The sequence below is a fragment of the Bufo gargarizans genome, chromosome 6 (genome assembly GCF_014858855.1).
Source record: "Bufo gargarizans isolate SCDJY-AF-19 chromosome 6, ASM1485885v1, whole genome shotgun sequence".
Lineage (NCBI taxonomy): Eukaryota > Metazoa > Chordata > Amphibia > Anura > Bufonidae > Bufo > Bufo gargarizans.
The window spans coordinates 164,441,551-164,455,795 of record NC_058085.1 but is presented as its reverse complement, the minus strand read 5'-3'; the positions used below and the strand labels follow the sequence as shown (position 1 = coordinate 164,455,795).

At 44.8% G+C, this 14,245-nt stretch overlaps 1 protein-coding gene across 1 annotated transcript in view; it reads left to right on the top strand.

Moving 5' to 3' along the window:
• Nucleotides 1–14,245, top strand: part of CDH23 (cadherin related 23) — a 1,302,172-nt gene that overhangs the window by 909,739 nt on the left and 378,188 nt on the right. Inside the window, 1 exon segment of the mRNA XM_044299558.1 lies at nt 12,737–12,926. Within this exon segment, the coding sequence (XP_044155493.1) occupies nt 12,737–12,926 (190 nt within the window).

The following is a 14,245-nucleotide window of genomic DNA, read 5'->3' as shown; positions in this document are numbered from 1 at the left end:
AATTTAGCAATTTCATAATTTAGTGGTTTCTGCTATATCAGAGCTATTTGAAATCTATCCCTAAAAGGGTATATAATATTGAAGGTGCACATAGGGTCATTCAGAATAACTTCACACACACGCTTCTGTGCATTTCCAAGTCTAATTCTGTCACTAAATCCATACCGGTGACCCAGCGCCTAAATACTAGGCCTCAAATTTAAATCCCTCTAAATCTCTCGTTACCCACCGCTGTACTGTTGTTGCTGGGCAAGATATTTAGTGTCCGTCAAAGCACATTTTTTGTTCTGGGTTGAAGTACAATTCCCAATTTAGCAATTTCATAATTTAGTGGTTTCTGCTATATCAGAGCTATTTGAAATCTATCCCTAAAAGGGTATATAATATTGAAGGTGCACATAGGGTCATTCAGAATAACTTCACACACACGCTTCTGTGCATTTCCAAGTCTAATTCTGTCACTAAATCCATACCGGTGACCCAGCGCCTAAATACTAGGCCTCAAATTTAAATCCCTCTAAATCTCTCGTTACCCACCGCTGTACTGTTGTTGCTGGGCAAGATATTTAGTGTCCGTCAAAGCACATTTTTTGTTCTGGGTTGAAGTACAATTCCCAATTTAGCAATTTCATAATTTAGTGGTTCCTGCTATATCAGAGCTATTTGAAATCTATCCCAAAAAGGGTATATAATATTGAAGGTGCACATTGGGTCATTCAGAATAACTTCACACACACCCGCTACTGTGTATTTCCAAGTCTAATTCTGTCACTAAACCCATACCTGTCACCCAGCGCCTAAATACTAGGCCTCAAATTTAAATCCCTCTAAATCTCTCGTTACCCACCGCTGTACTGTTGTTGCTGGGCAAGATATTTAGTGTCCGTCAAAGCACATTTTTTGTTCTGGGTTGAAGTACAATTCCCAATTTAGCAATTTCATAATTTAGTGGTTTCTGCTATATCAGAGCTATTTGAAATCTATCCCTAAAAGGGTATATAATATTGAAGGTGCACATAGGGTCATTCAGAATAACTTCACACACACGCTTCTGTGCATTTCCAAGTCTAATTCTGTCACTAAATCCATACCGGTGACCCAGCGCCTAAATACTAGGCCTCAAATTTAAATCCCTCTAAATCTCTCGTTACCCACCGCTGTACTGTTGTTGCTGGGCAAGATATTTAGTGTCCGTCAAAGCACATTTTTTGTTCTGGGTTGAAGTACAATTCCCAATTTAGCAATTTCATAATTTAGTGGTTTCTGCTATATCAGAGCTATTTGAAATCTATCCCTAAAAGGGTATATAATATTGAAGGTGCACATAGGGTCATTCAGAATAACTTCACACACACGCTTCTGTGCATTTCCAAGTCTAATTCTGTCACTAAATCCATACCGGTGACCCAGCGCCTAAATACTAGGCCTCAAATTTAAATCCCTCTAAATCTCTCGTTACCCACCGCTGTACTGTTGTTGCTGGGCAAGATATTTAGTGTCCGTCAAAGCACATTTTTTGTTCTGGGTTGAAGTACAATTCCCAATTTAGCAATTTCATAATTTAGTGGTTCCTGCTATATCAGAGCTATTTGAAATCTATCCCAAAAAGGGTATATAATATTGAAGGTGCACATTGGGTCATTCAGAATAACTTCACACACACCCGCTACTGTGTATTTCCAAGTCTAATTCTGTCACTAAACCCATACCTGTCACCCAGCGCCTAAATACTAGGCCTCAAATTTAAATCCCTCTAAATCTCTCGTTACCCACCGCTGTACTGTTGTTGCTGGGCAAGATATTAGTGTCCGTCAAAGCACATTTTTGTTCTGGGTTGAAGTACAATTCCCAATTTAGCAATTTCATAATTTAGTGGTTTCTGCTATATCAGAGCTATTTGAAATCTATCCCTAAAAGGGTATATAATATTGAAGGTGCACATAGGGTCATTCAGAATAACTTCACACACACGCTTCTGTGCATTTCCAAGTCTAATTCTGTCACTAAATCCATACCGGTGACCCAGCGCCTAAATACTAGGCCTCAAATTTAAATCCCTCTAAATCTCTCGTTACCCACCGCTGTACTGTTGTTGCTGGGCAAGATATTTAGTGTCCGTCAAAGCACATTTTTTGTTCTGGGTTGAAGTACAATTCCCAATTTAGCAATTTCATAATTTAGTGGTTCCTGCTATATCAGAGCTATTTGAAATCTATCCCAAAAAGGGTATATAATATTGAAGGTGCACATTGGGTCATTCAGAATAACTTCACACACACCCGCTACTGTGTATTTCCAAGTCTAATTCTGTCACTAAACCCATACCTGTCACCCAGCGCCTAAATACTAGGCCTCAAATTTAAATCCCTCTAAATCTCTCGTTACCGCTGTACTGTTGTAGCTGGGAAAGTTATTTAGTGCCCGTCAAAGCACATTTTTTGTTCTGGGTTGAAGTACAATTCCCAATTTAGCAATTTCATAATTTAGTGGTTCCTGCTATATCAGAGCTATTTGAAATCTATCCCAAAAAGGGTATATAATATTCAAGGTGCACATTGGGTCATTCAGAATAACTTCACACACACGCTTCTGTGCATTTCCAAGTCTAATTCTGTCACTAAATCCATACCGGTCACCCAGCGCCTAAATACTAGGCCTCAAATTTATATCCCGCTGAATTTGAATACAATACATTGGGCCAAATAATATATTTGTTGTTGTGGTGAACCATAACAATGAGAAAACATCTAGTAAGGGACGCGGACGTGGACATGGTCGTGGTGGTGTTAGTGGACCCTCTGGTGCTGGGAGAGGACGTGGCCGTTCTGCCACATCCACACGTCCTAGTGTACCAACTACCTCAGGTCCCAGTAGCCGCCAGAATTTACAGCGATATATGGTGGGGCCCAATGCCGTTCTAAGGATGGTAAGGCCTGAGCAGGTACAGGCATTAGTCAATTGGGTGGCCGACAGTGGATCCAGCACGTTCACATTATCTCCCACCCAGTCTTCTGCAGAAAGCGCACAGATGGCGCCTGAAAACCAACCCCATCAGTCTGTCACATCACCCCCATGCATACCAGGGAAACTGTCTCAGCCTCAAGTTATGCAGCAGTCTCTTATGCTGTTTGAAGACTCCGCTGGCAGGGTTTCCCAAGGGCATCCACCTAGCCCTTCCCCAGCGGTGAAAGACATAGAATGCACTGACGCACAACCACTTATGTTTCCTGATGATGAGGACATGGGAATACCACCTCAGCATGTCTCTGATGATGACGAAACACAGGTGCCAACTGCTGCGTCTTTCTGCAGTGTGCAGACTGAACAGGAGGTCAGGGATCAAGACTGGGTGGAAGACGATGCAGGGGACGATGAGGTCCTAGACCCCACATGGAATGAAGGTCGTGCCACTGACTTTCACAGTTCGGAGGAAGAGGCAGTGGTGAGACCGAGCCAACAGCGTAGCAAAAGAGGGAGCAGTGGGCAAAAGCAGAACACCCGCCGCCAAGAGACTCCGCCTGCTACTGACCGCCGCCATCTGGGACCGAGCACCCCAAAGGCAGCTTCAAGGAGTTCCCTGGCATGGCACTTCTTCAAACAATGTGCTGACGACAAGACCCGAGTGGTTTGCACGCTGTGCCATCAGAGCCTGAAGCGAGGCATTAACGTTCTGAACCTGAGCACAACCTGCATGACCAGGCACCTGCATGCAAAGCATGAACTGCAGTGGAGTAAACACCTTAAAACCAAGGAAGTCACTCAGGCTCCCCCTGCTACCTCTTCTGCTGCTGCCGCCTCGGCCTATTCTGCTGCTGCCGCCTCGGCCTCTTCCTCCGCCTCTGGAGGAACGTTGGCACCTGCCGCCCAGCAAACAGGGGATGTACCACCAACACCACCACCACCACCTCCGTCACCAAGCGTCTCAACCATGTCACACGCCAGCGTTCAGCTCTCCATCTCACAAACATTTGATAGAAAGCGTAAATTCCCACCTAGCCACCCTCGATCCCTGGCCCTGAATGCCAGCATTTCTAAACTACTGGCCTATGAAATGCTGTCATTTAGGCTGGTGGACACAGACAGCTTCAAACAGCTCATGTCGCTTGCTGTCCCACAGTATGTTGTTCCCAGCCGGCACTACTTCTCCAAGAGAGCCGTGCCTTCCCTGCACAACCAAGTATCCGATAAAATCAAGTGTGCACTGCGCAACGCCATCTGTAGCAAGGTCCACCTAACCACAGATACGTGGACCAGTAAGCACGGCCAGGGACGCTATATCTCCCTAACTGCACACTGGGTAAATGTAGTGGCAGCTGGGCCCCAGGCGGAGAGCTGTTTGGCGCACGTCCTGCCGCCGCCAAGGATCGCAGGGCAACATTCTTTGCCTCCTGTTGCCACCTCCTCCTTCTCGGCTTCCTCCTCCTCTTCTTCCACCTGCTCATCCAGTCAGCCACACACCTTCACCACCAACTTCAGCACAGCCCGGGGTAAACGTCAGCAGGCCATTCTGAAACTCATATGTTTGGGGGACAGGCCCCACACCGCACAGGAGTTGTGGCGGGGTATTGAACAACAGACCGACGAGTGGTTGCTGCCGGTGAGCCTCAAGCCCGGCCTGGTGGTGTGTGATAATGGGCGAAATCTCGTTGCAGCTCTGGGACTAGCCAATTTGACGCACATCCCTTGCTTGGCGCATGTGCTGAATTTGGTGGTGCAGAAGTTCATTCACAACTACCCCGACATGTCAGAGCTGCTGCATAAAGTGCGGGCCGTCTGTTCGCGCTTCCGGCGTTCACATCCTGCCGCTGCTCGCCTGTCTGCGCTACAGCGTAACTTCGGCCTTCCCGCTCACCGCCTCATATGCGACGTGCCCACCAGGTGGAACTCCACCTTGCACATGCTGGACAGACTGTGCGAGCAGCAGCAGGCCATAGTGGAGTTTCAGCTGCAGCACGCACGGGTCAGTCGCACTACAGAACAGCACCACTTCACCACCAATGACTGGGCCTCCATGCGAGACCTGTGTGCCCTGTTGCGCTGTTTCGAGTACTCCACCAACATGGCCAGTGGCGATGACACCGTTATCAGCGTTACAATACCACTTCTATGTCTCCTTGAGAAAACACTTAGGGCGATGATGGAACAGGAGGTGGCCCAGGAGGAGGAGGAGGAGGATGAGGAAGAGGGGTCATTTTTAGCACTTTCAGGCCAGTCTCTTCGAAGTGACTCAGAGGGAGGTTTTTTGCAACAGCAGAGGCCAGGTACAAATGTGGCCAGCCAGGGCCCACTACTGGAGGACGAGGAGGACGAGGATGAGGAGGAGGTGGAGGAGGATGAGGATGAAGCATGGTCACAGCGGGGTGGCACCCAACGCAGCTCGGGTCCATCACTGGTGCGTGGCTGGGGGGAAAGGCAGGACGATGACGATACGCCTCCCACAGAGGACAGCTTGTCCTTACCCCTGGGCAGCCTGGCACACATGAGCGACTACATGCTGCAGTGCCTGCGCAACGACAGCAGAGTTGCCCACATTTTAACCTGTGCGGACTACTGGGTTGCCACCCTGCTGGATCCACGCTACAAAGACAATGTGCCCACCTTACTTCCTGCACTGGAGCGTGATAGGAAGATGCGCGAGTACAAGCGCACGTTGGTAGACGCGCTACTGAGAGCATTCCCAAATGTCACAGGGGAACAAGTGGAAGCCCAAGGCCAAGGCAGAGGAGGAGCAAGAGGTCGCCAAGGCAGCTGTGTCACGGCCAGCTCCTCTGAGGGCAGGGTTAGCATGGCAGAGATGTGGAAAACTTTTGTCAACACGCCACAGCTAACTGCACCACCACCTGATACGCAACGTGTTAGCAGGAGGCAACATTTCACTAACATGGTGGAACAGTACGTGTGCACACCCCTCCACGTACTGACTGATGGTTCGGCCCCATTCAACTTCTGGGTCTCTAAATTGTCCACGTGGCCAGAGCTAGCCTTTTATGCCTTGGAGGTGCTGGCCTGCCCGGCAGCCAGCGTTTTGTCTGAACGTGTATTCAGCACGGCAGGGGGCGTCATTACAGACAAACGCAGCCGCCTGTCTACAGCCAATGTGGACAAGCTGACGTTCATAAAAATGAACCAGGCATGGATCCCACAGGACCTGTCCGTCCCTTGTCCAGATTAGACATTAACTACCTCCCCATAACCATATATTATTGGACTCCAGGGCACTTCCTCATTCAATCCTATTTTTATTTTCATTTTACCATTATATTGCGATGCTACCCAAAGTTGAATGAACCTCTCCTCTGCCTGTGTGCTAGGCCTAAATATATGCCAATGGACTGTTGCAGTGGTGGCTGACATGAAGCCTGATTCTCTGCTATGACATGCAGACTAATTCTCTGCTGACATGAAGCCAGATTGTCTGTTACGGGACCTCTCTCCTCTGCCTGGGTGCTGGGCCTAAATTTATGACAATGGACTGTTGCAGTGGTGGCTGACGTGAAGCCTGATTCTCTGCTATGACATGCAGACTGATTCTCTGCTGACATGAAGCCAGATCGTCTGTTACGGGACCTCTCTGCTCTGCCTGTGTGCTAGGCCTAAATATATGCCAATGGACTGTTGCAGTGGTGGGTGACGTGAAGCCTCATTCTCTGCTATGACATGCAGACTGATTCTCTGCTGACATGAAGCCAGATTGTCTGTTACGGGACCTCTCTGCTCTGCCTGTGTGCTAGGCCTAAATATATGCCAATGGACTGTTGCAGTGGTGGGTGACGTGAAGCCTCATTCTCTGCTATGACATGCAGACTGATTCTCTGCTGTCATGAAGCCAGATTGTCTGTTACGGGACCCTCTCTGCTCTGCCTGTGTGCTAGGCCTAAATATATGCCAATGGACTGTTGCAGTGGTGGCTGACGTGAAGCCTCATTCTCTGCTATGACATGCAGACTGATTCTCTGCTGACATGAAGCCAGATTCTCTGTTACGGGACCTCTCTCCTCTGCCTGTGTGTGTGCTGGGCCTAAATATATGCCAATGGACTGTTGCAGTGGTGGCTGACGTGAAGCCTCATTCTCTGCTATGACATGCAGACTGATTCTCTGCTGACATGAAGCCAGATTCTCTGTTACGGGACCTCTCTCCTCTGCCTGTGTGTGTGCTGGGCCTAAATATATGCCAATGGACTGTTGCAGTGGTGGCTGACTTGAAGCCTCATTCTCTGCTATGACATGCAGACTAATTCTCTGCTGACATGAAGACAGATTCTCTGTTACGGGACCTCCCTCCTCTGCCTGGGTGCTGGGCCTAAATATATGCCAATGGACTGTTGCAGTGGTGGCTGACGTGAAGCCTCATTCTCTGCTATGACATGCAGACTGATTCTCTGCTGACATGAAGACAGATTCTCTGTTACGGGACCTCTCTCCTCTGCCTGTGTGCTAGGCCTAAATATATGCCAATGGACTGTTGCAGTGGTGGGTGACGTGAAGCCTCATTCTCTGCTATGACATGCAGACTGATTCTCTGCTGTCATGAAGCCAGATTGTCTGTTACGGGACCTCTCTGCTCTGCCTGTGTGCTAGGCCTAAATATATGCCAATGGACTGTTGCAGTGGTGGGTGACGTGAAGCCTCATTCTCTGCTATGACATGCAGACTAATTCTCTGCTGACATGAAGACAGATTCTCTGTTACGGGACCTCTCTCCTCTGCCTGTGTGTGTGCTGGGCCTAAATATATGCCAATGGACTGTTGCAGTGGTGGCTGACGTGAAGCCTCATTCTCTGCTATGACATGCAGACTAATTCTCTGCTGACATGAAGCCAGATTCTCTGTTACGGGACCTCTCTCCTCTGCCTGTGTGCTAGGCCTAAATATATGCCAATGGACTGTTGCAGTGGTGGCTGACGTGAAGCCTCATTCTCTGCTATGACATGCAGACTAATTCTCTGCTGACATGAAGACAGATTCTCTGTTACGGGACCTCTCTCCTCTGCCTGGGTGCCGGGGCCTAAATATCTGAGAATGGACTGTTCCAGTGGTGGGTGACGGGAAGCCAGATTCTCTGCTATGGAACCTCTATCCAATTGATTTTGGTTAATTTTTATTTATTTAATTTTTATTTTAATTCATTTCCCTATCCACATTTGTTTGCAGGGGATTTACCTACATGTTGCTGCCTTTTGCAGCCCTCTAGCCCTTTCCTGGGCTGTTTTACAGCCGTTTTAGTGCCGAAAAGTTCGGGTCCCCATTGACTTCAATGGGGTTCGGGTTCGGGACGAAGTTCGGATCGGGTTCGGATCCCGAACCCGAACATTTCCGGGATGTTCGGCCGAACTTCTCGAACCCGAACATCCAGGTGTTCGCTCAACTCTAATCCCTACCTCTACCTGTTCTTGAAACTAGCTTAAAATTTTCTGTTATCACAAACCAGCTAAAGTCAGGATGCATGCTAGAAAAAATATAGACCATGTTTTGGGGCATTTTTGTCATTATATCTGGAAAAAAGAGGGTATACGACGGCTCTACCTCTGGTTTGGGATGGCATGGTGCACCAATCTGATGTTGCACTCAAGGCACCAAAATTTTATATCAAAGGAATAGATGGGCACTCTAATATCCAAAACACAAATTTAGTATAATCACACTATTTGCATTTATTATATGTATCAATAAATACAAATAGTGTGATTATACTAAATTTGTGTTTCGGATATTAGAGTGCCCATCTATTCCTTTGATATTATTGTGAATATATGGGTTGAGCAAAGCATTTGATATCAATGTGCACAGAAGAGTTACACAATTATTTTGTTTGGTTAAATGGTCTCACTTTAGTAAATGGTATTTACCATGTAGAGAAAGTTAATACAAGGCAATTACTAATGTATTCTTATCCATATTGCTTCCTTTGCTGGCTGGATTCATTTTTCCATCACCTTAAACACTGATCATTTCCAAGAGTTATGGCCATCACTGCAGCGCAGATACAAGATGGCTGGGACAGGAGCGCTCCCACAGTCCTGACCAATAGTGGCGGGCACTTTTTCCTATAGTGTGCAAGCACTGCTGCTGGATTGCATGGTGGTCGTAACCCCTGAAAACAGTGTTTAATACGAACGATAAATGCCATTTGCCGAAGTGACACAATCCCTTTAAGCTATTCACATCAAATTAGCACATACCGAGTTTCCTGTGGATTGTACAGCAAAATTTACATCAGCATCTTCTTAACACATCAGCCAGAGAAAAATGGGACAAAAGGGATCCAGTCCCCACAGTCCAATGGAGGTGAAGAAACATCCATATTTATTTGATGCAGCATAAAATCCAAGAAAAGTCCAATAGACAACGTGGGGTTAAAATCTGCCTCTTACACTCCTTTTTTGCTGGAAAGTTTCATAATAATTGACTCAAGGAAAACATGACTGCTGAAAAGTTAAATTTTATGTGGTCCTGGAGGCCATAAATGGCTTGGTTCTAAAGAAGTTATAGAAGAGGTTTGTTGGTAGCCATACTCAAGCAGTTTCCATCATTTATATAACCCATATCTGTGGATTTTAAGTGTTTACATAGGAAATCTCCATATTTTAATACATAATTGCTACATTGTACCATTCACATTATCATTTATGTTTAGGCTGGTTTTACACTAGAGTTAAAATCATCTTGCAGGCTGTTTCAGCAGAGGAACACCCTGCCGGAGTTCATTGTATCTGGCATAGCTGTATATTGCCTTTCCCCACTGAAGCCCATTGACTATAACGGGACCCGGTGGGAATCCCGGTCTATTTCCGGCAGTAGTGCCAGGATTTGGTCGGACCCCGGCACTAATGCCGGAAACAGCCACCGGTTCCCAATATAGTCAAGGCAGGCTGTTCCTCTACTGACGTACAGTACAGACCAAAAGTTTGGACACCTTCTCATTCAAAGAGTTTTCTTTATTTTCATGACTATAAAAATTGTAGATTCACACTGAAGGCATCAAAACTATGAATTAACACATGTGGAATTATATACATAACAAAAAAGTGTGAAACAACTGAAAATATGTCATATTCTAGGTTCTTCAAAGTAGCCACCTTTTGCTTTGATTACTGCTTTGCACACTCTTGGCATTCTCTTGTTGAGCTTCAAGAGGTAGTCACCTGAAATGGTTTTCACGTCACAGGTGTGCCCTGTCAGGTTTAATAAGTGGGATTTCATGCCTTATAAATGGGGTTGGGACCATCAGTTGCCTTGTGGAGGAGTCAGGTGGATACACAGCTAATAGTCCTACTGAAGAAAAGAAAAAAGCAGCTGAGTAAAGAAAAACGAGCGGCCATCATTACTTTAAGAAATGAAGGTCAGTCAGTCCGAAAAATTGGGAAAACTTTGAAAGTGTCCCGAAATGCAGTCACAAAAACCATCAAGCGCTACAAAGAAACTGGCTCACATGCGGACCGCCCCAGGAAAGGAAGACCAAGAGTCACCTCTGCTGCGGAGGATAAGTTAATCCGAGTCACCAGCCTCAGAAATCGCAGGTTAACAGCAGCTCAGATTAGAGACCAGGTCAATGCCACACAGAGTTCTAGCAGCAGACACATCTCTAGAACAACTGTTAAGAGGAGACTGTGTGAATCAGGCCTTCATGGTAGAATATTTGCTAGGAAACCACTGCTAAGGACAGGCAACAAGCAGAAGAGACTTGTTTGGGCTAAAGAACCCAAGGAATGGACATTAGACCAGTGGAAATCTGTGCTTTGGTCTGATGAGTCAAAATTTGAGATCTTTGGTTCCAACCACCGTGTCTTTGTGCGATGCAGAAAAGGTGAACGGATGGACTCTACATGCCTGGTTCCCACCATGAAGCATGGAGGAGGATGTGTGATGGTGTGGGGGTGCTTTGCTGGTGACACTGTTGGGGAGTTATTCAAAATTGGAGGCATACTGAACCAGCATGGCTACCACAGCATCTTGCAGCAGCATGCTATTCCATCTGCTTTGCGTTTAGTTGGACCATCATTTATTTTTCAACAGGACAATGACCCCAAACACACCTCCAGGCTGTGTAAGGGCTATTTGACCATGAAGGAGAGTGATGGGGTGCTGCGCCAGATGACCTGGCCTCCACAGTCACCGGACATGAACCCAATCGAGATGGTTTGGGGTGAGCTGGACCGCAGAGAGAAGGCAAAAGGGCCAACAAGTGCTAAGCATCTCTGGGAACTCCTTCAAGACTGTTGGAAGACCATTTCAGGTGACTACCTCTTGAAGCTCATCAAGAGAATGCCAAGAGTGTGCAAAGCAGTAATCAAAACAAAAAGTGGCTATTTTGAAGAACCTAGAATATGACATATTTTCTGTTGTTTCACACTTTTTTGTTATGTATATAATTACACATGTGTTAATTCATAGTTTTGAAGCCTTCAGTGTGAATCTACAATTTTCATAGTCATGAAAATAAAGAAAACTCTTTGAATGAGAAGGTGTGTCCAAACTTTTGGTCTGTACTGTAGCTTAGCCTGCCGTATGATTTTAACCCTAGTGTGAAACTAGCGTTAGCATTATTGTATTTATTTAGAATTCTATAGTAATACACGAAAAAGTGAGTTACAGTATATATTTGTGTTCCGCAAACTACACATCCATTTATACTCATTTAAAACACATGGCTTGCTTACACTCTAAAATAAATGAGCCATTTTAAAAGCTTGCAAACACACACATACCGGGCTGAACGATTTGGACTGGATTTATAATCCTGGAGACAAAAATTAATTAAAGTTTTCCTTTCAGCTGCTATAAAATAAACAAACCATTTTAGATGCTAAGTATTTTATGCCTCCTAATAGCTAAACATAATAAAATGTAAAAGCGTAACTCTTTACATAGCACAATATGCAAAACGTACTGTCAATTCACAGTAAAATCAAGCTTTAGTCTGGTTGCACTTTCCATTGATAGAACGGAGTCAATTCTATTTTTAAGTTTTCAGTCTATGTGTCATACTTTGAAAATGTTTAGGTTTCCAGTCACTGTCTGACAATATGTTTTTCAAGATTTATGTAAACTTTGCATCGAAGAGTTGTCAAAATCACGCTTTGAATCATTTGGTTTTATATGCCTATATTTGTTGGCAGGTCTGAATATCGTAATCAGCTATGTTGGACTTGCAAAGAGCTGCCACATTTTAGAAAAAAACATCATGCAATGTGCAGGCCGGGGTGTTCTATGGTCTGAATATAGTTGATTATGATCGTCGGATTTGCTACTAAATCATGCTGAACTAAATTGATATTTATTTTTTTATTTTATCTTTACTGTAAGATTTACACCAGAATTAAATATGTTTCTGAAACGTGAAACTATTTGTTCTATATGTAACGACAAGGAACATGCTGCTAAGCACTGTGACAAACCATGACACTGTAATTGGTACTTTACAAAAAGCTACAAATAACAGACATTATAGAGAAACATTTTTTTTTAAATTGTCCTAAAGTGTCAGGTCGGCAGTGCTCATTCCCTCGATTTAAAAGTTACAGAACTGGCTCATAAAATTTATAAATTAGAAATTGGATTCTACATTTTTACACATTTAAATAAGAAGCTTTATTTAAAATAGACATTTATTTTCCATGTACATCTCTCTGGAGCAATCAGATTTTTATAATGCATGCAATACAATATATGATTTCCTTCCAGTAAGGACCTGCCTCTGACATGTTCATATCCGTTATGTCATATTCTTTCTACAGGTGGTAGCTTTTGATCCAGACCTTGCTGAAAATGGCACACTGGTTTACAGCATCAACCCTTCAAATAAGTTTTATACCCTGAATAGTACCACAGGAAAAATCCGTACTACTGGTGTCGTTTTAGACAGGGAAAACCCAAATCCACAAGAAGCAGAAATGATGAGAAGAATTGTAATTTCTGTAACGGACCGTGAGTATTCAAGATTTTGCTCATATACTGGCTGAATAGTGAAATCTAGAATATTTACCAGACCAATTTTAACACATCGGTCGGCACAGTAGTTATGCTTCATTAGTCTCCCCATGCAGTACAATGCCCCTTTAGCCCCTATACAGCAGTTATTCTCCCTTCTCCCCCCCCCCACATAGTAATGTTGTCCCCCTAGTGCCCACATAGTAGTTATGGCCTTTTAGCACTCATAACAGTAGTCACTCCACCTTAGCACCCCATGTTAGTTTTGTTTCCCCAGTACCCCCACACAGTATTTATTCCCCTTAGTGCCCCCATACAATAGAATGCTCCCTTAGTGCCCCACACAGTAGAATTCCCCCTTAGCCCCCATACAGTAGTTATACCCTCTTTGTGCCCCACTTACTAAATGTTTCCCCCCCAGTCCCCACATAGTAGTTATGGCCTTTTACCACTCTTAACAGTAGTTATGCTACCTTAGCACCCCAATGCATTAGTTTTGCTTCCCCAGTACCCCCACACAGTAGTTATGCCCCTTAGTGCCACCACACAATAGAATGCTCCCTTAGTGCCCTACACCATAGTTATTTCCTCTTAGCACCCCCTCATAATAAAATGATCCTTTAGTTTACCTTTTTATTAGTTATTCACCCTAAGTTTCCCCCTCACAGTAAGAAAAACCTCTGAGTGCTCCCCTCACTAAAGTGTTGACCCTTAATTCCCCACTTACAATAGTGCTGCCTTTTTAGTGCGCTTATTATAGTACTGCCACCTTTGTGCCCCCTTAGCATAGTGCTGTCCCCTTAGTGCCCCCTCACAATAGTGAAGCCCCTATAGTTTTAATAAAATACAAAAAAATACTCATCTAGCCCCATTCTCTAAAAGAATGAGCACATCATCTCACAGCTTGTGTTCACTACATAGTGCTGCTTGCTTGGGAGAGCACAAGCTGGTGCTCTTCCCACCCGCTTGAAATCAATGACATGCTGCGTGTTCCGATTTGAAGTTGTCAAATATCAGAACTGGTAAGTCTTTCTCTTCTGATATCCTGACTGACACAATACTGTCAATACAATACTACGATAGAGAATTCCTTGCCCTCAAGAGCATAGCTTTACATTTGGAAATGTGAAACTGCAGTTCAATGATAATGTTATAATGACTGCCTGTTGCTTCTACAGTTGTATGTGTTCTGTGGTCACGTTTAGAGCTTAAACCCTAGTCCAAATGAGCATTTAGCAAACAGCTAATGCATAAGTGTGATTGGCTTTAAACTAAGTCTGGGGGTTTCTACTCAAAGTTGGCTGTTTCATGATTGA